This window comes from Malaclemys terrapin, chromosome 10 (assembly GCF_027887155.1).
Source record: "Malaclemys terrapin pileata isolate rMalTer1 chromosome 10, rMalTer1.hap1, whole genome shotgun sequence".
Classification (NCBI taxonomy): Eukaryota; Metazoa; Chordata; order Testudines; family Emydidae; genus Malaclemys; species Malaclemys terrapin.
The window spans coordinates 27,290,753-27,316,894 of NC_071514.1; the positions used below are offsets into that span (position 1 = coordinate 27,290,753).

The 26,142-nt window shown below is 42.0% G+C and overlaps 1 protein-coding gene across 1 annotated transcript in view; it reads left to right on the forward strand.

The window, feature by feature from the left end:
- The window catches only part of MINDY2 (MINDY lysine 48 deubiquitinase 2), a 119,230-nt gene that overhangs the window by 19,624 nt on the left and 73,464 nt on the right, over positions 1-26,142 (forward strand). The window contains exons 2-3 of the mRNA XM_054041541.1: positions 1,465-1,522; positions 11,209-11,273. Of these exons, the coding sequence (XP_053897516.1) occupies positions 1,465-1,522; positions 11,209-11,273 (123 nt within the window). The remainder of the gene's footprint in view (positions 1-1,464; positions 1,523-11,208; positions 11,274-26,142) is intronic.

Genomic DNA, 26,142 nt, shown 5'->3' on the forward strand with positions numbered 1-26,142 from the left:
TCGAATTTAAGAGACCTTTATGTTGAACTAAATAGCTTCCTTGTGTGGACGGGTGCAGCGTTAATTCGATTTAATGCTGCTAAATTCGACATAACCTCCTAGTGTAAACCAGGCCATAGAAGCCCTATAAAAATAGATTTGATTTGCAATTAAGTTGAGATGTTGTATAAGTCTAATCATTCTAAGTAGCTCAATTTTAAAAGGTTTCAAAAATTTGCTTGTCTAGGCAAATGCTTCCATCAGCTTCTTGAGAATCAAGTATTAAGGTTTTTCAGCCCTTATGATTTTGAAACCTTTCCAAAATTGTCACCTGATGCTGTTCTGTCTTCCAGTGTTTTCAGAGAGCTTTAGTGCTGCGTATGTTGTTTATAGTTTTGCCAAGATGCAGTGGAGTGAAAACTTGCCTTGTTAGTTTCCATTTCTGCCTTTTTTGAATCCCACTGGAAGCAGTGAAACTGACAATTGAATTTCATTTCTTCAGTTGCAGAAGTAGGCACTGGAACTATTTTCCAAGGAGTATGACTCCAATTGAGGTTTGGGTTCCATGTTCAGAGTTGGTAAAGAAGTAAACAGAGAAGACTTCCTTCTTTTCTAGCAGCCCCAGAGGCTTGGGAGACTGGCGTGAGAGCTTCACATTTATCAGACGCCTACTAGTTGGAGGCTGATACAGAAGATGGTGCTCCAAGCAAGATTCAGGGATTTCAGCACCAATTCTTTCTTTGTGTGTATATGGAGAGAGGTTTCACTTAAGTATTTCCACAGGAATTTGGCCCAGTATTTAGTATCTGTTTGGGTAGTAAGTTTCTTCCTTTTGCTATTAGGTATTCTCTTTAAAATAAATAAATAAAAATCCTATATCTGAATTTGCATGATGGAGGGGAGAGAGGAAAAGCTTGATGGGATAATTTAGAATAGTGAAATACGAGAGAGAGAGAGAGAGGGATGGACCTTGTGAGAAGGAAGGAAAATGTAGGAGAGGAAGTAGAGAAAAAACATTCTAGGGAAAGAGCAGGAGTTGGAGGGGAAGAGAAAGGAAAGAAGAAAAGGTGAGTGAAGCGAGGAAGGAAAAGATGGTAGAAAAGCAAGTTAACTTTCCACTACGTACAATTAAAAAAAAAAAAAAAATTTAACCATGTTACATTAAATACAGTACACAAGCAGTATGCAACTGTCATTCCTTTAATGACAGTTAAACTGTCGTGTTGTGGTGGAGAGATCTTTCACCCTTGTGTGTGTTTAGTTCATGTACTAGAAAGTATTTTCTATTTTTTGAAATATAGTATGGTATCCCTTAGAGATATCCTATAGGATCTGGGCCCCCTTGTGCTAGGTGCTGTATAAACACAGAGATAGGTATGCTCTCTGCCCAGAAGAACTTGTAAAAACATTAAAATCAAAAAGTGAAACACAAACTTCCTCAAATATACTTCTCAGTTTTTGAAGCAAAATCCTTTTCTTTCACAGGTCAAGCTGCCACCAATGATGGAAATCATAACTGCTGAACAGCTGATGGAATATTTAGGTTAGTAGTGACCCAGGATAGATTTATAATTATATTTAAGAAAGTAGTTTATCACTTGGTAGTATTACATGAGAATATTTTTCCATATAACTTTTTCTCCAGCAGGTTTTGATTGAATATAGGTTACGCAAAATATAATCTGGTATACTAGACTACCTTGGTTATCATTCGTTCTTTTCATTGGTGCTGCTAATGGAAGTTCTGTGCTCTACCTTCATGGTTAAATGTAAAATGTTGCTGTGACTGCCAGCTTATGGCCTGGATCATGCAGATGGGCTGGCCTCATGCTCAAGGATGCCAATAGACATTTTCTTCTTCATGTTCCTTGCTTTGTTCATATTCTATCTCCTGAAAAGTACTAAGACAATTGTTTCTTTTAATTTTCTACAGTGACTTTATTTTTCTCCTTGTTCTTGCCTAATTACAGGAACAACAAAAAATTAATGTAATTGGCAAGGTAGATGGGGGTCTCTTATTTGCAGGCACCACTTCATTCTCAAGTTCAGTCTCTAACCCATCTACAACTGTTTCCAGAGGACAAGTCTAACTCTGATAGTCCAGAACATTCAGATATTCAAGGTCCAATCACCACACATTTTAAGCTCTAGACACTACAGGTCCTTCCCTCCCAGCCTAATAACTTTGGAGTGATGTTTCAGTTTTTTGTATAAAATTAACCTGAGAAAGTGAAAAGAACGATTTTCTCCATAACATTCCTTCCCTAGGGAATAGTTTATTGTGGGTTAAAATAACAAGGAGGAAAAACACATAAAGATTGGGCACTATACAATGAATGGATCTGCGCTACTGTAGGAAGCACTTGTATAGATGGACTGTTTAGATTTACTTTTTATGAGCATATATTATGGAACTGTGAGGGGTGGTTTTTTCTTAAAGCAGGAATTCAATCACTTTATGTATAAGGAATACAGCATATCCTTCCTACAATTATTGCACTTGCTCTTTTATTTGTCAATTCATTCTGCACCAAATTTGGTTAATTAGTTTGAAATAACATCCGTTTTAAAGTTTTTTAATGAGTTCTTTAAGAAATTTAGCATCCAGTGTCTGAACACTTTACTATGAATTATTTTAATAATGGAATAACAGACTTCAAACTCCCCATAGAGTTAAAACTCACTGAAATCTCATGCATTGGCTCTATTTGAGGGCATTCATTTTATGATTAGTAGTAACTTTCTGCTTTTACCTTTCATAACTGAGGCTGATAAATAGAATTTTGGTATTTAGGGAATTCCACAGAGAACTGTTCTCTTAGGAAACAGCCACCACCTCTTGTTGTTCCCAATAGGAAAGAAATTAGGCCATGCTGAGGAGATCGTGGACCCTCACGGCATAGGTGACACCATCTTCTTTGAGAGCAGCTTTGCTTCACGCTTGCTGGGAACAAAGGGAGGTAATGGCTGTTTTGTAAGAGGTCATTTTAACTGAGGGCTACTGTCATCTCTGTCCCATCAAGAGCCATAGGAGATGGCAAGAAAGAATGGGAAACATCACTTGGTTTATATGGCCATGTACATATCTGTGATTTGGGGCTGCTTGTCAGTCAGAGGCACTAAACATTAAGTTTTTCTTAGTTGCAGTAATTAAAAAATTCTTGTTTGTTTTTCCCAGTAGCCTTTATTTTAATCTACTGTTTGAAGGCTGTTCTAAGCATATAGAGTTGAGGTTATTTATGCAATTTAGTAACCAGCATCCATTACATATAGCAAACAGTGAAGAATAATAATGGAGATTTAAAACACTTCTACCATTGCTAATGCTACAAAGAAACTCTTAAGCAGCCCTACTAGTAAACTGGCTATGGAGAATATTCTATAACATATTTTCATAAGGATTAATTACAACCCTGGACTGATTGATTCTTCTGTGAGTGATTGTCTAAATGAATTTTGCTCTTGGTGTGCATGTGCTTCATGCATGTGAGATGGTTTCTTTTGGGCAGTAGAGTGTGGGGCTCTGACTGCATCCTACATGCCCTTTTATCTCCTCACCTGATGGTGTAAAGGTTGGAACAGGTCTAGCTGTCCCTGAGTTCTTTCTTATGGCCAGAGGTTCTGTTTCGCAGTCATAGCAGTTGTCTCCTTTGCTCTGGACACTGTGCTAGCGGGTGTTACTCAGAATCATAGTTAATAATCTGTTTACAAAAACACATGTCTTTTTCCCTTAGATAAACTTGTTAGGTTAGACACTCTCCTTTCCCCTCCCGAGGGTATTAGCACTGATAAGATTTAAAATCTGTTATTTCAAGTTCAGGATGGTGATTTTGACTTCTATAATTCACTCATTAGATCTTCAGGACTGATTTGCAGCTCTTGACTTGCAAGATGCCTATTCTATATATCAGTCCAGCCAGTCTACAGGAAATACTTCAGATTCCTGGTGGGAACATCTTGCTACCAGTCCTACCCTTGGTCTTTCCACATCACTGAATGTATTCAATAGTTGTGGTGACTATCTAAGGAGATAAAGAATCCAGGTTCATCCATAACTTGATTACTAGAGGATTCAAGGAAGATCACCACAACAGGTGATTAACTCAGTACAAATAATTCTAATGTGGTTTGCCTCGCTAGATCCACATCAAAAGACAAAAAACTGTACTGACTCAGCGTAGATTTCTTAGGAACACTGATAGAGTCCAGGTCCATGACAGCTTATCTTACACAAGAGATTCCAAATAATGATAGGTTTTATCAACCCACTTCAAGATCAATTAAGACCATCAGTAAGAACGTGTCTCAGGCTACTAGGACCCATGGCCTCATGCTCTTACGTCCGAGATTGTCAGACTTGACCTACATTCTATTGAAGGATGGTTGAAGTTGAAATCAGTTTATCTATCCAGAAGGCACTGCATGGACATGATGGTCACAGTCCCTCAAAAAGCTCTCTCCTCATCAGGTGTACAACACAGTACCTGCTGCCTTCCAAGACACTCAGACATCTCAAAAAGCTTATCTCTACATAAATATCTAGAGCTCAGAACCGTCCAACTGGCATGAAAAAGCATTTCGGATCCACAATACATGTTCTGACAGACTTTACCACAACTATGCATTATGTCAACAGGCCATGGGGGAGCAAGGTCATTCCCTGCTCTATCAGGAGCCATGTGGCAATGGAATTGGTGCATTCTGAACCAAACCACTGTGGTTGCCTGGCTGTCCTGGTCTCATTATTTTCATAGAACAGCTGATGGGCTGTTCTCAGATTACCATGCGTGATCTGTCAGAGATTCAGTCCTACATAACATCTTTCACAAATGGAGATTTCCAGAAATAGATCTGTTTGCCCCAGACCAGAACAACAGAAGTCTGACAATCTGTTTAAGAGGGTGTTGGAGTCCATCCTCCCTGACAGATGTCGTTTTTTGTTTGTTTTTGTTTTTTAACTGCCTGGCTACTAAGACTAATGCATACCTTTCCACCAATGTCCATGATGCCAAGGGTACTGAGGACACTCCAGTATGGGCCAGGCAGTTGTGGTATTTAGAACTGATGAACGTTTCAATATAGCCACCATCACCTTACCGGCCCTGGCTGCGTAGTCTTTGAGAACAACAGTTAGATTATACACCTGGACCCAACTCTGTTACATCTGACAGCCAGGATGTTGGCTGGATGATGTCCACAGAAAGAAGCTTTCTTCTGAGGTTCAGAACATTCTGCTCTATAATAATAAATGGAGATATCCCATCTCCTAGAACTGGAAGGGACCTTGAAAGGTCATCGAGTCCAGCCCCCTGCCTTCACTAGCAGGACCAAGTACTGATCTTGCCCCAGATCCCTAAGTGGCCCCCTCAAGGATTGAACTCACAACCCTGGGTTTAGCAGGCCAATGCTCAAACTACTGAGCTATCCCTCCCCCCTGCTCTAAAGCAGGAAGCCTTCATGAGATTTAATTATAAAGCTGAATGGAAGAGATTTTTTTGTTTTGAGGATCTCAGCACCAGCTTTCTCCCCTGACATCACCAATTTCAGCAATACTGGACTATTTACTAACTCTGAAATAATCTGTTTTTCAATCAGCTCCATAAGGTTCCTTCTAGCAGCAATATCTGCATAACACACTCCTATCCAGGGAGCCATACTTTTTTTGTTTTTCTCACATCCCACAGCAGGAAGATTTCTTAAAGGCCTCATTCACATTTTTCTACTGATTTGGAAGCCCCCTTATCCTTGGGACCTCAATATAGTATTAGTAGACTTGGAAGGATGAGATTTTCCTCGATAATTGTCATAAATGTCAATTTCACTATACACACACAAACCAACCAGAAAGTATTTCCTTAATCAAAATTTGCAAATAGGCAAACTAAGAGAAATGCTGCCTGAGAACTTAGTTTGATTTAAGGATATTTACTTTGTATACTTTGACATTTGATGCTGACAGTTTGTGGTGTTAATGGTTATAAAGCTTGAACTTCTTGAATCTCATCATCTTTTGTCATTGTCTGACCCCTCCCTCCATAATTTCCCTCAACTGTGAAAATGTAAATAATAAAAATTGGAACAATGCTTAAAAATAAACATCAATATTATCTGTCAAAACAATAAAATAAAAATTCAATTCTGCCAAGCCTAAGTATTAGCAGAGCTGATGGATTTCCGCCCCTCTGAGTGCTGAGCAAGCTGTTCCCTTTACCACCTACTTGCAAAGACCGCTTTTCTTAGTAGCCTCACTTCAGCTCAAAGTATAGGGGTGATTCAGGCTCTTATGACAGATGGTCCCCCTTAAGTGTTTCATGAGGACACAGTAATTTTTGGATCCCTTGCTAAATAACCTGTGAAAACCTGGCAGATATGGTAAGAAGCTGCCTGTTGTGAGGAAATTCCCACTGTTTCATTCTTCTCAAAGGGCCTGTTAGGAGATGGTGAGTTAATATCTGATAAGGGAAGACTTAACTCAGAGATTGGGGGAGAAAGATGCTGCAAGGCAAAATAAAGCAACACTGGGAGGATTCTGAAAGGCTGGTAGCTAACTTGTGTGTGTGTGTGTGTGTGTATATATATATGTGTGTGTGTGTGTGTGTATATATGTGTATATATGAAGAGTAATGGGATGGGACAAGAGCTTTTGGTCTGGTTGGTCCCCACACCTCTCCTACTCCCAAGAGACGGAAGATTATACTGCTCATGGGGAAAGGAGTTGGCTCTTTGCAGTACTCCTAGCCAGTTGGCTGCTGCCAATATCCTCAATTTTTATATACTTTGATTAGTGTATTATACACAAATTGAATAGCTTATTAGATCTGGATGCATTAGTCAAATTCTACAACTATTTGAAACCAAATCCATACTAATTTTCAAAGCAATCCATATTTTATCTGACCATGTTTTAATCTAACCTATAAAGCAGATATTGCTATGTTCTATCAAAGCATCTACAGATTTATTGTTTCAAAGGGTCTGTAACTCATGGCAAACAACAATTTGGGTATTGATTCAAGATCTCTCATTAACTTTGTTAAAGAATGTATTTGTCTGGGGTTATGATCATCTGTGCTGTGAGGGCATTGCTCTATATTATTTCATCACATTTTAAAAATCGAAGTCTAGGCAAATGTTTTAGGAGTTTCTGTTCTCTTTGATAAACTAATAGCTAACAGAGATGCTGAGGGTTGGCTGCCCTTAAGAGTGAGATTTACAGCTCCAAAGAGTGAGATTCAAGGCCAAAGACTGAGATTTTCCCAGCTGGTGTGTTAGATCATCTTTGGTCCTTGGTGACAGCCAATAGTCCAGGGTTTTAATCCAACTGGCACTTCACTTAATAGTTTGTTTTAAATATACACTGCTTAATATTGCATATAAAACACTTAAATGTCCTAATTCATAAAAATGTCCAGGGCACGTGAGCATTCTATATGCAACACAAATTAATGGATTTTAATAAAAACAATTATTTGCTGTCGGAAACAAAAATCTGGATGGTTGGAGATCCCTGAGGACCTGAGTTAACAACCCCTGGTTTAGGCACACAGTCAGTGGACAGTATAGGAGAAGTATTCAAAAAATAAACTGTTTTTATATAAACCTAACAAAAAAGAGAACTGTTTTATCAATACAACAATGTGTTTATTTTCTATATCACCTTCTCCTAGTGATCATCCATTTGAAAAACACTTTTCAGTAAGGCTGTCAAGCAATTAAAAAGATTAATCGCTCTATTAAACAACAATACAATACCATTTATTTTAAATATTTTTGGATGTTTACTACATATTCAAATATATTAATTTCAATTACAACACAGAATACGAAGTGCACAGTGGTCACTTTATATTATTATTTTTTATTACAAATATATGCACTGTAAAAATGATAAACAAAAGAAATAGTATTTTTCATTTCACCTCATACAAGTACTGAAGTGGCACCTCTTTATTGTGAAAGTATAATTTACAAATGCGATTTTTTTTTTTTTTTTTTTTTTGGTTACATAACTACACTCTAAAACAAAACTGTGTAAAACTTTAGAGCCTACAAGTCCACTCAGTGCTACTTCTTATTCTGTCAATTGCTAAGACAAACAAGTTTGTTTATATTGACAGGAGATACTGCTGCCTGTTTCTTGTTTACAGTGTCACCTGAAAGTGATAACAGGTGTTCGCATGGCACTGTTGTAGCCCGCATTGCAAGGTACCTGCTAACGGTTCATATATCCCTTCATGCTTCAACCACCATTCCAGAGGACATGCTTGTATGCTGATGATTGGTTCTGTTTGATAACGATCCAAAGTAGTGCAGACTGACGCCTGTTCATTTTCGTCATCTGAATCAGATGCCACCAGCAGAAGGTTGATTTTCTTTTTTGGTGGTTTGGGTTCTGTAGTTTCTACATCAGTGTTGCTCTTTTAAGACTTCTAAAAGCATGCTCCACACCTCGTCCCTCTCAGATTTTGGACAGCACTTCAGATTCTGAAACCTGGGGTTGAGTGCTATAGCTATTTTTAGAAATCTCACATCGGTACCGTCTTTGCGTTTTGTCAAATCTGCTGTAAAAGTGTTCTTAAAACAAACGTGCTGGATCATCATCTGAGACTGCTATAACATGAAATATATGCAGAATGCAGGTAAAACAGAGCAGGGACATACAATTCTCCCTCCAAGGAGTACAGTCACAAATTTAATTGATGCATTATTTTTTTTAACTAACATCAGCAGCATGGAAACATGTCCTCTGGAATGGTGGCCGAAGCATGGAAGGGACATATGAACCTTTAGCGCATTTGGCATGTAAATACCTTGCAACGCTGGCTACAACAGTGCCATGCAAACACCTGTTATCACTTTCAGGTGACATTGTAAACAAGAAGTAGGCAGCAGTATCTCCCATCAATGTAAACAAACTTATTTGTCTTAGCGACTGACAGAATAAGAAGTAGGACTGAGTGGACTTGTAGGCTCTAAAGTTTTAAACTGTTTTGTTTTAGAGTGCAGTTATGTAACCAAAAATATCTGCATTTGTAAATTACACTTTCACGATAAAGAAATGGCACTTCAGTACTTGGATGAGGTGAAATGAAAAATACTATTTTTATCATTTTTACAGTGCATATATTTGTAATAAAAAATAATATAAAGTGAGCACAGTGCATTTTGTATTCTGTTATAATTGAAATCAATATTGAAAATGTAGAAAAACATCCACAATTGGTATTTTAGTGTTAAGTGCGATTAATTGCAATTACTTTTTTAATATAGCGATTAATTTTTTTGAGTAAATCGTGTGAGTTAACTGATTAATGGACAGCCCTACTTTTCAGTGTCATTTGATTTTGATATAATTGCTCATATTACATTTACAGCAAGCCTAAATAATCAGATTCCAAAATAAATGCAAAATAAATTAAAATGAAATTAAAATAAAACACAACCAAACTATACTTTAAGTAAATTGTTTAATTATTTTATTTTTACATGTATTTAATCTGACGCTAACAAAATATAAAGGATTCAGATTTCACATTTCTTTTAATATCTATATTGGTTTCTAATTTGGTGTCTGATTTTATTCATGTACTTTGTTATATTACCATGTGGCCACTTTGCTGCTGTTACTATTTCTTTTAGTGGCTTAAACTTGAAATATGATTTGGGATTTGCTAGCTTCACTTGGATAATAGAGGGCTGTGTCCCATCTAGTCCAAGGTTTGGTCTGAATGAGCAATCTGGCTGTCAGGAAAGATCTCTTTAAACAGGAGGCTCAGTTGGTCTGCGATTGCAAGAGGAATATTTTGCTGTGCAAGAAGAATTGTAACTTTCACTTCTGCGTGTGTCTCCAGGGGAAAAAACACATTTTGAACAGAAACCAAGTGTAATGCATAAAAACAAAGAATTGAATATTTTATAAAAGTTAAATATAAAAATGCGAAATTGAATAGACATTCAAACAGATTTTCACAAGCATGTATGTAAATATATACAAATGGAGTGGATATTTTTGTGTGATGTAAGAATTACAAGTTTGTGTCTGTATAACTTTGTGTATATATAACGTACTGTATTTTAATAATCCTGTTGCTTTGGATAAAGGCATAAGATAAACTAATTAATATTTAACTCTCATCATGACACATTGAAAATGGTACAGAAAACAGCAAATCTTGGACCCAATAAAAATTAATTCATGAAACACTGAAAGAACATTGCAAACAATATTTTGTCAAACTCTAGGAATAAATGACTACTTGCTCAAAAAAAAAAAAGGTCAACAAATATGGTACGTCTACACTTACACTTGGGGGGGAGGGATAGCTCAGTGGTTTGAGCATTGGCCTGCTAAACCCAGGGTTGTGAGTTCAATCCTTGAGGGGGCCACTTGGGGATCTGGGGCAAAATCAGTACTTGGTCCTGCTAGTGAAGGCAGGGGGCTGGACTCGATGACCTTTCAAGGTCCCTTCCAGTTCTAGGAGATGGGATATCTCCATTTTTTTTTTTTTTTTTTTTTTACCTCCGGGTCCGGCGGCAGGCAATCGATGTTCTGAAATCAATTTATCATGTCTGGTGTAGACGCGATAAATCGATCCCGGAAGTGCTCGCCGTCGACGCCGGTACTTCAGCTCAGCGAGAGGAGTACGCGGCATGGACGGGGGAGCCTCCCTGCCGCGTCTGGACCCACGGTAAGTTCGGATTAAGGTACTTTGAATTCAGCTACGTTATTAACGTAGCTGAATTTGCGTACCTTAGTCCGAAGTGGGGGGGTAGTGTGGACCAGGCCATCGAGTAGCTACATGCCTAACTGAAATGTTTACTTATCATTTGGGTTTCACTTCTGATAAGACTGTTATAACTTTTTCTCTAACAATTATGATTAAAGTTCTGAGGAAGTGGGCTCTCATCAGTTCATTAGTAAACTTAAATTCATAAATGTTCAGAAGGGATCACTGACGTCATAAGTAACACGGGTCATAGAACTTCCCCCAAATAATTCCTAGTTCATATCTTTTACAAAAACATCCAATCTTGCCTTAAAAATATCAGTGATAGAGAATCCACTATGACCCTGGGGAAGTTGTTCCAATGGTAAGTTTCTTAAAGATGGTTACTTAAAGATGCCACCATTTTGTCAAAGAGATTCGGGAAGATAGACAACTTTTAAAGAGTACATCTAAAGCTTTGAGTTGTGGAATAAACTATAACTTAAACATTTTTTTTTTTAAGGAGACTATATTCTTGATGCAAAACCAAAAGAGATTTCTGAAATTCAACGTCTAAATTACGAGCAGGTAAGAAACAGTTTCTAAAAAGCAATTGTTTGTTTTTCAGTAATGAACTAAAGCATTTTTTTTTTTTCACTAAATTATTTTTGTTGAGAATTTGTAAAATCCACCAATGTATGGAAAATAGAGCCTTTGTTCTTATTTATTTAGTATCAAATTTAGTTTTACAGTCTCTCCTAAAATAGAGAAGATTAGTTATTGCTATACGAATCACTTTCTTGAAAAGAGACAAGTTTTTTCTTGTTTATAACAACAGATTGGCCTTGGGCTTAGTGTTCAATCTGACTTCTAAATCTTTCGCTCTCTGCTAGCAAAGAAAATAAAATGTCTTTGCATGCTGTTATATCAGCCATGGCAAAATGAGTTTCTTTATCTGCAGCAAGTATAATGACAGACTCCATTGTACTTATTTTAAAGTAGTTCATATTTTCAGTTCAGATGTCCCTGGAGTACTGGTAGTAGGTACTTATTCTGAAATCTGTGATAACTGAAAACCATGCTTTTCAGATTAGCCTACCCTATTCAGATAGGAATAGAAAATTTAATCACTTCAAATTTATCTGTAGATGCTGCTGTAACCAGATCACAGAAGTAGTACAGAAAGTCTTAAGAATTCTTGGAAGTGTTTTATAGCTATTTCTTCTTCCTTGAATTGAGGATATAGTAGTTAAGTAATATACTTATTCCATTTTTAAATATAACTGAGGTAAAGGTGTCTCTCCCATATATGTATTTTTAATAACAAATCTGTTGTGGGTACTGCTAGTATAGAGTGATTGCCGTATTTAATCCGAGGTGCGTGATCCTACATATATGTTTGAAAAGAGCTTTGGGAGCCTTTTGGATAGTCACTATAAACATTAATTTTTTAAAAAACTGCCCTGTAGAGGCAATTGGGGTGCATGCAAATAGTAATTTTCTTACTAAAACCAAAAATCACTATACATACCCAAATTAAAAGGACATGAACTGCATGAAGTTTTTGAAAATATATTCTTTGATATAGCACCAATAATGCATTCTGAATTTTTTAAAGTCCTTTTTAAAATGTGCAACTTTTTCTGCTTCCTGTTGATGTTCAAGAAGTGACTGATAGCAACACCACCCAGGATGCTCAGCTCATTCCTCACTTTTGTTTCACAGCACACTTCTGTCTGACTCATTTTCACTTTGAGATTTGATGCTTGTGATACTGGTAAACATCCTCTTGCAGGATCTGGAGAAAGATGTGTACCATCAATAAAACTGTGACTCTGACCACAAAGTAAATGAAATGGGAGAGGAGTGGAAAGAAAGATTTTTCTATGTTTTGTTTTGTTGTAATCTTATAGGTTATTTGTTATAAATGTATACCTAACTGAGTTTTCTCGCTCCATTTTAAATACTAAAAAGGCAAAGTGACATCATGAAAGCTTGTATACGAGCTTATGTAAGTGCCAACAGTGACTGATGTAAGCAGCTTTTCTTTAAAAGGTGTCTTGAGTCACTTGTGGGTGGTTGGAAGGCAAATGCCTAGGAACAGGAGTTCACAATTTCAACTTGGTATCTGAAGTCAAGGTGGATGTTCCTTGGTTCAGACATCATCCCCACTAATAAGCTGAGCATTACACAGATATAACTGAAGTCACAATTTGGAGACAAAGGGCTTGCACAAGCTAAGGCATAATTTGACATTTAGGGTCTTTATTCCTGTATTGACATGTTAGTCAGAAAAAATGCATGGCCGTGCACTAGAGATTGCACTTCTACAAATCAGACAAGCTATATAGATTAGATTAGTCAGGGACTTCAGTTTCTAGTGCTGTTAATGCAGCATCATTCACAAACAAATTTCACTTCATATCTTGAAAAGAAATCCTTTAGATTAAAAGTGTTTGGGAAAATAAATTAAGAATCCTAAAACTAAGGAAACTGATTATTGCTCCTGACTTTTCAGGGAGAGGTGCCTGACTTTTCAAGAAGAGGTGCACTAACGTGCCATGCAGACCTTGCTACAATGCACAAAAATGATGAGCCTTTGTGTTGCTACAGTTGTTAAATTGCTTCTTCTCAAGGAACTAAGACTTTAAAATCTTAAAACATTTTAATCACTTGTATTGCCTTAAACGATCAGGACAAAACATTAAGATCATGCAGAAATATTTCCTATTACAGACCTTGATAAATTTACAAGATGCACCTACTAATGAGCGTTGGGTATAAAAAATGAAGGGGATCTGTGCTGTTTCTTTCCAGTAGAAAACATGATGCGCAAAATAATGAACAGTATATAGAGAAGATAGGTTGGGTACTTCTGTTCCACTTTTCTCCTAATATAAGGAAAGCGGACCTTTAATGAACGAATTAGCAACACATTTCAAACTAATAAGGAAACAGTTTTTCATAAAACACACAATTAGCCTGTGGAACTGATTGCCACAGTGAGACCAAGAGCTTTGCAGAGTTCGGAAAAAGGTTGACATTCATGATATATTGATAATGGAAACATCTAGAATTACAGTGGAAGAAACTTTCCCTATGAATAGGCTATTCCATGACTGTTTACTGCAGTATTTCTTGCATGTTCCTCTGAAGCAGCAGGTATTGTCTACTGTTGGAGATAGGATACAAGATTAGGTTGACCAATGATCTGGTAAGGCAATGCTTCTGTCTTTCCTACCCATCCCAAAGCCTCCTAGCTGCTGCGAAGGACAGAAGCTTTTGTTACTGTACTCCTCTCCTCAGCTTCCCGGCTCCTGTGGGGTGTGGGCATCAGGTCTCCACTGTTCGACTTCTCACCTAGAGCTTCTTGGATGCTGGGTAGGGTGGTGTGAAGAAGTGTCCTCCTTTATCTACCTCTAGACCACTTTTTGAGTCTGTCTCCTCTGTGAAGTGCCTGCTTCTATGCTTTATTGCTTTCTCTACATCCGTGTAAACTTGATATGATTCCGGAGTTTCATTGCTTCCCCCAGGTACTGAATAGAAGCAGTGAAACAGACCAGAGTCTAAATACTCTGCTGGTGCTTGGTAATGCTGTGCAAAGGCACTGGAACTGACTGCAGATTAGGGACGACAATGCTGAGTTGGTTTGCATTTTGGAATATTTACTCTAGTACCATAAAGAACAGAAACAGAGGGGTTTTTTTTTTAATTAAAAGCTTACTTTTTGTAGAAACTGCTAACATATGCCCCCAAGTAGCATGCAAAGCTTCCTACTTGCCTCCAGTGAGTGAATTTTTTCAGCTCCATCTACATGTGTTCATAGCTTATTCCCTGTGCATAACATTTTTAAAGGCGAGGTGGGGGGATTTCATTGGGAGTAAATGATTAGAGTTTGAAGTGGAACTATTTACTTTTTATTACTGGATCTCCTTATTTGGTTTGGGAGGATATACACGTACTTCTTGTATTTGTTGTGCTGGAAACAGCAAGTGGAGTGGTATTGTGGAAACTGAAATTGACATGGAGCATAGTCTTTCAAAATTATCCAAAATGATTTATTTTGTGTTATAAACTTTGATTGGAGTAACTGACATATAATGTTTCATGTGTCCAAGTGAGTGCTATGTTATCAATGGTTACAAGAAATCTTGTGATTTAGAAGTTATTGGAAAAATATTGTATAGAGATAGATGCAGTGTACTGGAATAAGGTTGAAGAAAATTAGCTACCCATTTAAAGTGCAGCCTCTCTGGCCTCCCTTTACCCAACTGGATGAGTTTACATGTAATTGTCATACAAAAAAAATATTGTATGTTCCTTTACATCATTAAAGAGGCTAGTGTAGGTATATTTTAACTTCCATGCCACATTGCTTTATAAATATATAAATAGTCATATTTATCCAGTATTTTCTAATCTTAGTAGCGCTCACTTTGTGGAGTAGCAAACTCCATTCTTATGGCGACCTAGTTGTTTCATCCACTTTCTCAGCAAATATTTAATAGTGCTCTGGTGAGGTATTGTATTTCTAGGAATGCATTATGCCTTGAGAGAAAATATATATTGTTATTAAAAATCAGTTTAATATAAACTGGAAACACAATTATGCACTAAGCATAATTGTGTGGTTACTGTATGGTGTCACTACAGTGTAGAGAAAAGATTGTCTGGGTGTCTTTACTGTACATTTCCTTACTTGAACTGATATGAATTTCTTTTTAATGTAACCCTTATCTCTGCATTTTTTGGGTGTGTAATATCTGTTTTTGTGGTGGTTACAGCATCTTTGTAATGTGTTTTTACTCTTACATAATTGATACGTTAAAATAGAGTTAAGATGAGACTACATAGATTTTTATTGTTGTTTGGAAATATATTGGGAGGATTTAATTAATTGAAACTATCTGCTGCTTGTCAACCTAATGACAGCAAGTACTATATTTTGCATTTCTCTTGTTCTCAGTGTGTGGTTCTTTTAAAAAGCAAATAAAAAAGGATGAGATGCCACATTTTACTGAAGAATTTGTAGTTTTATAAGTATGTGTCTCATATCTCTGGACTGCACTGTAGATTTGCACATGGCTCATGTGAGAGCTCATAATCGCTTGAATAGTAGCCTCCTTCAGGGCTGTGCATGCTTCCTCTGCCTCTTTGTGCTTTCGTGTGGAGTGGTTGCAACCCTCCTTAAGTTCCTTCTCACCTCCCATGGCAGCAAGATGGAGCTTGGACTGTATTTGACCCGTTCCTTTTTTTCTAGGCTTCAAAACTCTTAATTTCTCAAGAAATCTCTCTTCACTTTCTTTATTTTGATATTTCTATTAAAAATTTGTTTAAATGGGCATTCTCCTCCCCCCAAAAAGGAAAAGGTCAAGAAGGGGAAGATCCTCCTGCATACCTCCTTATACAGTGGGTGAAATGCTTCACACTGATTGTTTGTAGTGGTGTACTAGAATCAAACTGGGTTTAAACCCTGTCCTTCTTGTGATTGTCTGATGCCTTTACCCACTGATTAGAGAACCTGCTCCAGCATAGGGCTTCAACATTGTCCTCCTAAACCTTTAGGACTCCATCTGCCACTCAAAGCTGTCTTTATGGTGACCATTACCTTAGCCAGAAGAGTGAGCAAGTTTCAGGCACTCAGTGGAAACTTCTTTCATCTTGTTTCATAAAGCCAGTAGTACTGAGACCTCATGCAAAAAATTAATTCCCAAGGCGTTTTCTGATTTCGGTTTGCCCGTGTCTTCCAAAGCCACATTCCACAGAAGGGGAGAAGACGATCCATACCCTAGACGTATCCAGAGCTCTTCAATATTGCATCAACAGGACAACATCTTTTAGATTGTCCCTATGTCTATAGTTGGCTGCTCCAATGGTCAAGGCATTTCATCAGACTTTCAAATGGGTAACCCATATCTCACTCTGCTACCCACTGGCTGATGTACTTCTCTGTCTGACTATTAAGGGTCATGCCATCAGAACCCAAGTGGCATCTTTGGCCTGTTTCCGAAATGTGCTGATATCTGAAAACTGCAAGGCTGCTAGGTGGAGCAGCCATTCATGTTTGTCCAATATTACGCATTGGATTAATAAGAGGCCAGATTTGCAAGAGTGGTACTCCAGTCACTATTCAACTGATGCAATTGAAGCGTCTCATTCCCACCATCCTGAAGATGCTTGCCAGTCATCTGTTATGGGATCCACACTGATGCATACTAAAAAAAGAAGAATGATTCTTCGAGAGATTGTTCATGTGCATTCCACAATAGGTGTGCGTGCTCACCACATGCAATGGTCCCAGAAGTTTTCCCCCTAGCAGTACCCGTGGGGTACTCTTGGGGTGGTGCCTCTATGGCACAGTATAAGGGGTGCTGCGCACTTCCCCCCACCCTCAGTTCCTTCCTGCTGCCAGTGAAGGTGCATCGGAACTGCTCTGCTCCAGCTTGGCTGCAGCTTCCCTCTTGAACTCTTGTTCGTTCATAGTTAGTAATACCTATACTTACAGTAGGTCAGTTTAGTGTGTCTGGATCGGGGCATGCCCCAGGCTTTAAGTCGTGCGACACTTGCAGGCGGCTGATGCCAGTGACTGATCGGCACGCAGACAGTTTACGCTGTCTGGAGGAAACCCACCTCAGCGATCACTGCAAGATTTGCAGATCCTTCAAGCCTCAAACCAAGAAGGAAAGGGACATTTGGCTCTGAGCCATTCTGATGGAGTCGGCATTGACCCCGACACCAGTGCACCGCTCTGAGTCAGCACCAAGCAGCCCGGGATGTTATGTCTGTGCTGGTACCAGGAGCACCGCCACCATTGGCTCCCCGGTCCAGAGGCAAGCCACCACTTGAATCTCCGCCGTTGACGGTCTAGGGAATGTTCCTGATGCCGTTCGTCGCTCAGCGACTGCCCCGTGGGCAGTCCGCGCCGGTCTCTGTCAACCCCCACCAGGTTGTCTGGCTGGGTACCGACTGGCAGGGGTTCCAGGCACTCCTCCACCTCGAGGGACTGTAGACCTTGCGAGGAGAGCGTGCCCCGTCAAGAGCGGGATAGACGGCATTGGAGGTCCTCATCTCCAAGAGGCTACCGTAGCCCATTGTGGTACAGGCATTGACGCTGTTCCCGTTCTTCGTCTCATTCCAGGACCCCACCACGGCACTGCTCCCACAGTCCCTGGTGTCGATTGCCAGCACCTCACTGTCGCAGATCTGCCCATTTGGAGCCGATCGCAGAGCAGCTGCTACCGGCGGTATTTCCACTCCTCTACGCCAGGATCACAGTCTCGTGGTCGGCACCGTTTCCAATGTCACCGCTCCTCCCAGTCCTGGGACAGCAGCAAGTCGTATGCCCGGCCTCCTTTCGTAGTTGTCAGTCAATGGGACAGGCTTAGTCAGGCTTAACAGCCTGCTCCACCGGTGACACAGCAGGTGCAATGGCATCAGGCTCCTTGGCCAGCACCATGGTACCAATGGGCTCTGTGGCCCTTGATGCAGCCCCTGGTGGTGGCTTGCTCGGTGGCCGGAGTCTCGGAGAGACCGTCGGTCTCCCTATCTCAGCTTCCCAGGAAGGAGACGGTGGGGTGTTCATCACCCAGAGGGCGACCAAGTAGTGGGACCTCCAGCACCAGTGGGTACACAGAGTACTGCACCCCCATCCTCATCCTCCCCTGATGAGGCGATTATAGCCCCTCCTCCACCTATTCTGCAGAAGGACTCTAAGGCCCACCAGGGATTGTTGAAAAGGGTGGCTTCAAGACAAGGAGGTGGAGGAACCCTCGGACTCTTTCTTCAACGTCCTCCTGGGCACTGGGCAGGGTGGCCCTCCCTCTCCATGAAGGGGTGGCAAAGATTTCGAAGGCCTTGTGACAAACCCTGGCTTCCTTGCCCCCAATCTCTAAGAGAGCGGAACGGAAATACTTCATGCCCACCAAGGGGCATGAATACCTGTACACCCACCTTGCCCCCAACTCCCTGGTGGTCGAATTGGTCAACCACAGGGAGAGGCAGGGCCAACCAGCCCCTACTCGGAAAAATAAAGACTCAAGGAGACTGGACCTATTCGGGAGAGAGGTTTATTCGTCCTTGAGTTTCCAGTTAAGGGTGGTGAACCACCAAGTTCTCCTGGGGAGGTACAAGTTCAATTTGTGCGGCTCTGTCCAAATTCAAGGACTCTCTCCAAGAGTGTGACAAGAAGGAGTTCAAGGCTCTGGTGGAGGAGGGTACAGCGTCTGCAAGGGCGACCCTTCAGGCAGCGTCAGATGCCGCAGATATGGCTGCAAGGTCTAAGGCCTCCACAGCCTCAGTGAGGAGGGCATCGTGGCTCGTGCTATCTGGGCTGTCCAGCGAGGCACAGAACTCCTTACAAGACCTTCCGTTCGATGGCAAGGCTCTGTTTGTGGAATAGACGGACATAAAATTGCACGGCCTGAAAAATTCCCGCACAACGCTTAAGACCCTTGGCCTCTATGTCCCGGCCAGGACCAAGTTTAAGCTGCAGCAGGCTCCGACCCAGGCCACCCACTCTAAATATGTGCCCCCTTTATAAAAAGTCAATGGACTGTAAGAAACGCCCACAGAGGTAGTCCTAGTCTGCCCCAACCTGGGGCTTCCAAGGACAAACAGGTGGGAAAATGTCAGTTTTGACGGGACGCCCGGGGGCGACTTACCAGTTCACACGAGGGATCCACCTGCAATAAAGCTTCCCTTCTCCAACTGATTGTGTGCTTTTCTCCCGGAGTGGTCGCGGCCGAACTTGGACCAATGGGTCCTCAATACCGTCTCTGGGGGCTACACCCTACAGTTTACCTCTATCCCACCCATCCATCCTCCGTCCCTGTTCCTCCTGAGGGACCCCTGTCACGAGGCCCTGCTCAAGCAGGAGGTGTGGCGGCTCCTTGGCCTAGGAGTGGTGGAAGTGGTGCCAGTGGAGTTCAGATACAAGGGGTTCTACTCTTGCTGCTTCCTTATCCCGAAGGCCAAAGGAGGGCTCAGGCCCATACTGGACCTGTGAGGCCTGAACCAGTACATGGTAAAGCTCAAGTTTCGCATGGTCTTTCTGGCCTCCATCATCCCCTTCCTGGATCCTGGGGACTGGTACGTAGCTCTGAATCTGCAGGATGTGTACTTCCACATTCATATATTCGAGGGGCACAGACGTTTCCTCCGTTTCACAGGAACACTACCAATTTATGGTCCTCCTGTTTGACATGTCCACTGCTCCCAGGGTATTCATAAAGTGCATGTCTGTGATAGCAGCCTACCTCAGACTTTGTGGGGTTCAGATCTTCCCCATGTCGATGACTGGCTGGTCAAGGGAAGCTCCAGATTGCAGGTGCGGGTTCATGTATCATTCCTCCTGTCCACATGCAGCACTCTAGGCCTGTTGGTAAACGACACCAAGTCCACGTTCGTCCCGGTGCAGCACATAGAGTTTATTGGGGCAGTCCTGGATGTGACATTGGCTAGGGCCTCCCTCCTGCCGGACAGGTTCGAGACCCTAAGGAAGCTCATCAGCACGGTCACTAGGTTTCCCATGACCACAGCCAGAGCATGTCTCCAGCTCCTGGGTCACATGTTGGCATACACATATGTGGTTCGCCACACCAGACTCAGGATGTGTCCCCTCCAGCTCTGGTTGGCCCCAGTGTTCTCCCAGTATGGACAAAGTCTTCACTGTGCCTGAACCGGTGATCACCTCCCTTCAATGTTGCTCCTCCCCAGGGAATATGCTCCATGAGGTCTCATTCAGGGGCAGGCCCCCATCAGTGGAGCTGGTGTCCGACACGTTGGACCTGGGGTGGGGAGCTCATGTGGGGAATGTTCAGACCCAAGGTCTGTGGTCCCTGCAGGGTATTGCCCTGCATATAAATGTCAAGGAGCTCAGGGCAGTCCATCTGGCATGCGTGGCCCTCCGCTCGCACCTGGAGGGCACAGTGGTCAGGGTTCTCATGGACAACACGGCCTCTATGTTCTAAATCAACAGGCAAGGCAGGACCCTCTCCTCTGCCAGGAAGCCCTCAGGTTGTGGGACTTCTGTATAGCCCACGATATTTGCCTACAAGTCCACCACTTACCCAGCTCCCGGAACTCGCGGGCAGATCGCCTGAGCCGAGACTTCTCCTCTCAGCACAAGTGGTCACTACACCCAGAGGTGGTGCACAGGATTTTCCAAAAGTGGGGCATTCCCCAGGGGGACCTGTTCGCAACACGGCAGAACTGCCGGTGTCCCCACTTCTGCTCCGGGAGGGGTTGGGCGCGGGCGCCATCTCCAATGCCTTCCTCCTATCCTGGTTGGGCCAGCTTCTCTATGCCTTCCCCTTGATCCTGCTGATCGGCAACGTCTTGGAAAAGATAAAAACTGACAGGGCCTGGGTCCCCCTGATTGCCCCAGCATGGCCCAGGCAACATTAGTATGGGACTCTCATGAGCCTGGCAGTCGCCCCGCCGTGGCCATTGCCATCCCACCCGGACCTGCTCTCCCAGGACCAGGGCCTCCACTTCCACCCCAGCCTAGCGGCACGCCACCTCACAGCATAGATGTTCAATGGTTAGGCCTAGAGGAAAGGACGTGCTTGGAAGGGGGTCAGCGTGTCCTCCTGGAAAGCGGATGGCCCTCCATACGTTGGGCCTACCTGGCGAAGTGGTCTCGGTTTTCCCGGTGGGCAGCTGATCGGAGTGTTTCGCCTGGGGCTGCTCCGATCCAGCTCATTTTAGACTACCTCCTTCACATTAGAGCCCAGGGCTTAGGGCCCTCATCTGTCAAGGTGCACTTGGCGGCCATATCAGCCTGCCACCCACCAGTGCAGGGCCACACGGTATTCTTCCATGCTATGTCTGGCAGATTGCTCAAGGGATTGGATTGTCTTTTTCCATATGTTCAGCCCCCAGTCCCGCAGAGGGACCTGAACTTGGTGCTGGCCCGGTTGACGGTTCCCCTGTTTGAGCCACTAGCTACATGCTCCTGGTCGCACCTCTCGTGGAAGGTTGCCACCAGGAAGGCTATCACGTCAGCTAGACGGGTCTCGGAGCTCAGGGCCCTGACCTCCAAACCCCCGTACACGGTGTTCCATAAGGATAAGGTCCAGCTCCGACCATGTCCTTCATTCCTCCCCAAGGTGGTCTCTGCTTTCCACATGGGTCAGGACATCTTCCTGCCGGTGCTCTGTCCCAAACCCCATGCATCCAAGGAGGAGCGCCGCCTCCACATGCTGGATGTGAGATGGGCTCTGGCCTTTTACCTGGAATGTACGAAGCTGTTCAGGAAGTCCTTGCAGTTGTTGATCGCATCGGCCGAATACAGGAGAGGATGGCCGATCTCCACTCAGCGGCTCTCCAACTGGATCACCTCGTGTATTTGTACCTGTTATGACATGGCAGGAGTCCCCCCACCGCCGATTTGTGAGGGCTCACTCGACTAGGGCACAAGCCTCGTCGGCTGCCTTTTTAGCCCATGTCCCCATTCAGGACATTTGTAGGGCTGCCATATGGTCTTCAGTTCACACGTTCATCTCACATTATGCGATCGTCACCCAAACCAGGGAGGATGCTGGGTTCGGCATGGCTGTGCTCCATCCCGAGAATTTGTGAATTCCTACCCACCTCCAACAGATATAGCTTGGAATCACCTGTTGTGGAATGCACATGAGCAATCACTCGAAGAAGAAAAGACAGTTACCTTTTCCGTAACTGGTGTTCTTTGAGATGTGTTGCTCATGTCCATTCCACATCCCGCCCTCCTTCCCCTCTGTCGGAGTTGTCTGGCAAGAAGGAACTGAGGGTGGGGGGAGTGCGTGCCGCACCCCTTATACTGCGCCATAGAGGCGCCACTCCAGGGGTCGCGAGGGGCGCTCCCCTACGGGTACTGCTAGGGGAAAAACTTCTGGCACCGGTGCACGTGGTGAGCATGACACCTATTGTTGCGTGGACATGAGCAACATATCTCGAGGAACACCAGTTACAGAAAAGGTAACTGTCTGTCTTTTACTTACCCAACAATAACTGTGGTTCTTCAATATGATGTGGTCAGTGTGGATCCCACAGCCTGCCCTCCATTCTTGCTTTTTAGAGTCTGCAGATGAAATGGGCTTTGAATTGAGGGAGATTTGTGGCTCCTCCACCCTGTGTGCCCTTGCATAAGAGCACATGCAGCTCCAATGGACATAGGTATTCAAAAGATTCCGATCTCACGTGCATGAGTTGCATGCACATCTATAGTGAGATTCACACTGACTACATCTCGAACAACAGTTACTGTAAGGTAAGTAACTGTTCTTTTTCTTGATGACTTGTCTTATTCCCGTTCTATTTACAAAGTAGGTTTTCTCTTTCCTGTGCATCAAGGAACTCTTTCTTTTGATATATGATCTGAAGTGTGTGGAGTGATTAGTTCCTCCCCACCTGTTAAAGGAATGGGAAGTGTAAGATTGTTTCTTTAAAACAGGGATGGCCAAACTTACAGACCCTCCGAGCCGCATATGACAGTCTTCAGAAGTTCAAGAGCCGGGGCATGCCAGCCAGGGCATGGGGCTTCAGCCTTGTTCCCCAAGTCCTGGCAAGCATCTCCTGTGAGGCAGAAGCCCCAAGACACACCCTCCCCTCCCCCCCGCTGGGCAGAGCCCCTAGACTGGTAGGTGGGAGAATTGGGGGGGGGGGGAGCTCCAGGAGCTGCACTTTAACTGTGAAAGAGACACATGCGGTGAGCCACAGTTTGGCCACCCCTCCCTTTAAAAACATCTGATTCCTAGTCCTGTGTACTTTTGTCCACTCCCAGCTAAAGAAATCCAATTCTCAAGTGAGATGGCTTGGTTTTGTTATAGTCCAGGGGTCGGCAACCTTTTAGAAGTGGTGTGCCGAGTCTTCATTTATTCACTCTAATTTAAGGTTTCGCGTGCCAGTAATACATTTTAACATTTTTAGAAGGTCTCTTTCTATAAGTCTGTAATATATAACTAAACTATTGTTGTATGTAAAGTAAATAAGGTTTTTAAAATGTTTAAGAAGTTTCATTTAAAATTAAATTAAAATGCAGAGCTCCCCGGACCGGTGGCCAGGACCCGGGCAGTGTGAGTGCCACTGAAAATCCGCTCGCGTGCCGCTTTCGGCACTCGTGCCCTAGGTTGCCTACCCCTATTATAGTCTCTACCCAATACTAGAAATAATTAGTGTTTAAGTGTATTGAGTTCCCAGTGACAAAAGTGCTCTGATGTCAATCAACTATAGTAGCCTGATAATAACAGTGAAGGCTTTAAAAGAGAAGTGGTCCCATTTTGCTCAGCAAAGCAATCTAAAAGTTGAGGAGTAATAAGTAGTATCCTCTCGAACAAAGCATAAATATTGAATGCAAAGGAAGAGTTAAGTGAAATTGATGTAACTGAACCTACTACTAGGGTTGCTTATTTTGTTGGGAAGTATTTGGCATTGGCATTGTAAGTGTCTTACATAACTTGTGAACAAGAGTTTCTGTCCCACTTTTAATACTCACTTTTAACAATAATAGAAAACTTCACTGTTCAGACACGTGGCTGAAATATTATTTCTTCTATTTTGTTTACCTATATTCAAATCTGGACTGAGTTTCCAGTGCATATTCTATATTGTAATGGACCTACAGAACATATCCATAATTAGCATAGAGTTAATCGCAATGGTAGTTCTTCTTTAAATTAACTTTCAGTCTGTGTCATTGATAGCATTGAAGACAAAAGCTGTAAAGAACATTATCATTTTATTTGTCACAGTAACCTCATTTTATGGCTTGGTTTATTGTATTAGAAAAATCTGAAGGCCTAATTCTGAGAATTCCTGAGGAACTGCAACTCCCTTAGACTTCAGTAAGTACGAAACATTGTAACATCAAAGGTAGCTGAAGGAATGAGATGAGGCTAATGCCCCTCCCCCCCCCAAATCCAACGAATTTTTAATATAGCCAAAGCCCTTCCACAACTGTTCCTACCTCTTCTACAGCTGGGAGCAGACAGTGCGCCCCCCCCACCCCCCCCCCAAAAAAGAAATATTGTTTAAATTTCTGTTTCTCAATAGTCTCTCTCAAAATCCCACCTACTTGCAGTGCAGCCAGTGGATGAGGGGAAATCCATTATGATATTTTACACATGCCTGTTGTCTTCCTACAGCAACCTATCAACTCCTCCCAATAAGTCTTCCCCCAACTGCTTGACAGCATCTTTCAGGCAGGATCCCTCACAAGCTGGGGACCCAAAATTTGGGCTCTCATCTATCTGTTATAAACTTAAACCAGGAGTTCTCAAACTTTTTTTTGTAGTGGACCACATTATAGAGGTAACATCCCAATATTAAGGTTGCCTAACACTTCACAACTACAGTTGTCCACAGCAGAACTTGGTCTTGCTTTTAAAAAATAAATAGAAATTGTGTGTGAGAGAAATCATATGTTGATGGAAACATTTTGTTTAAGGTTGTAGAATCAAGCACTTTAAAGTTAGAAGATACGGACAACCTTAATTTGGGTACTACCTTGATTCTACTGCAGTGTGCGCATGCAAGAGAAAGAAACAGACACAGGGATGGATTTTACTCCTGTTTACCTCTAGGAGCTGGCCAGTTTGAACTTCATGGCAATACTGAACACAGCTTGTGATGAAATTACTCCACTTACAACCTTACAACATTTTAATTCCTGTCCTTTCTCCTTATTAACATAAAACTGGACTTTCAGGATACTGCAAGAAAGGCAAAAAACCCCACCAGACAATTTGCCCCAATAATTTCTCCCCCTGCCCAACAAAACCCCTGTTCCATTCCTCTCCCAACTACACCCAGCAACCATCCAGTTTCACTCCCAGGCTCCTTCCCAGCAATTACTTTCCTCTCCCTCAGCTCCTTCATTACCCCGACTCCCTCAAGCCTTTGCACTGTTTCTGAGGGGTGTGGGAAATACATTTCTGTATTGTAGTTTTAAATGAATTATTACTCAAGTTATGTATTAATATGCCTAGTAAGGAATCTATTTCTCAAAAAACATTTCCTGAATCTCATTTGTTATCTGTATTGTTACAAACTTACTTGTTGACAGATATTTTAAAATAAATTACCAAAATAATTTGAAACTGGGGTGATGATATTGTTGTTTTGTCAAAACATGCAGAATTTTGCAGAACGTTTAATTTTTTGGTGCAGAATTCCCCCAGGAGTAATATATTTAATTGATAGCCTGCATAAGGCCCTAGCTTGAACATCAGTAAAAGCGATATGGAGCCTTAGGCTCAGTTCCTAGCTTCATGAAGTTACTTTTCATACAACTTAAGTCATGAATGGTGGGTCAGTCTCCACTGATGCCAGATTCCAAAGCAAAGAGTCCTACATGAGTAGAGTTTTTAATGTGCTTTTTGAAATAAATTAGACACTGTTAGTTTAAATTTATATAACTGAAAACTTAATCCATTTAGATAATGAAGAAATAATTTGGTTTCAAATACTGTAGTACATT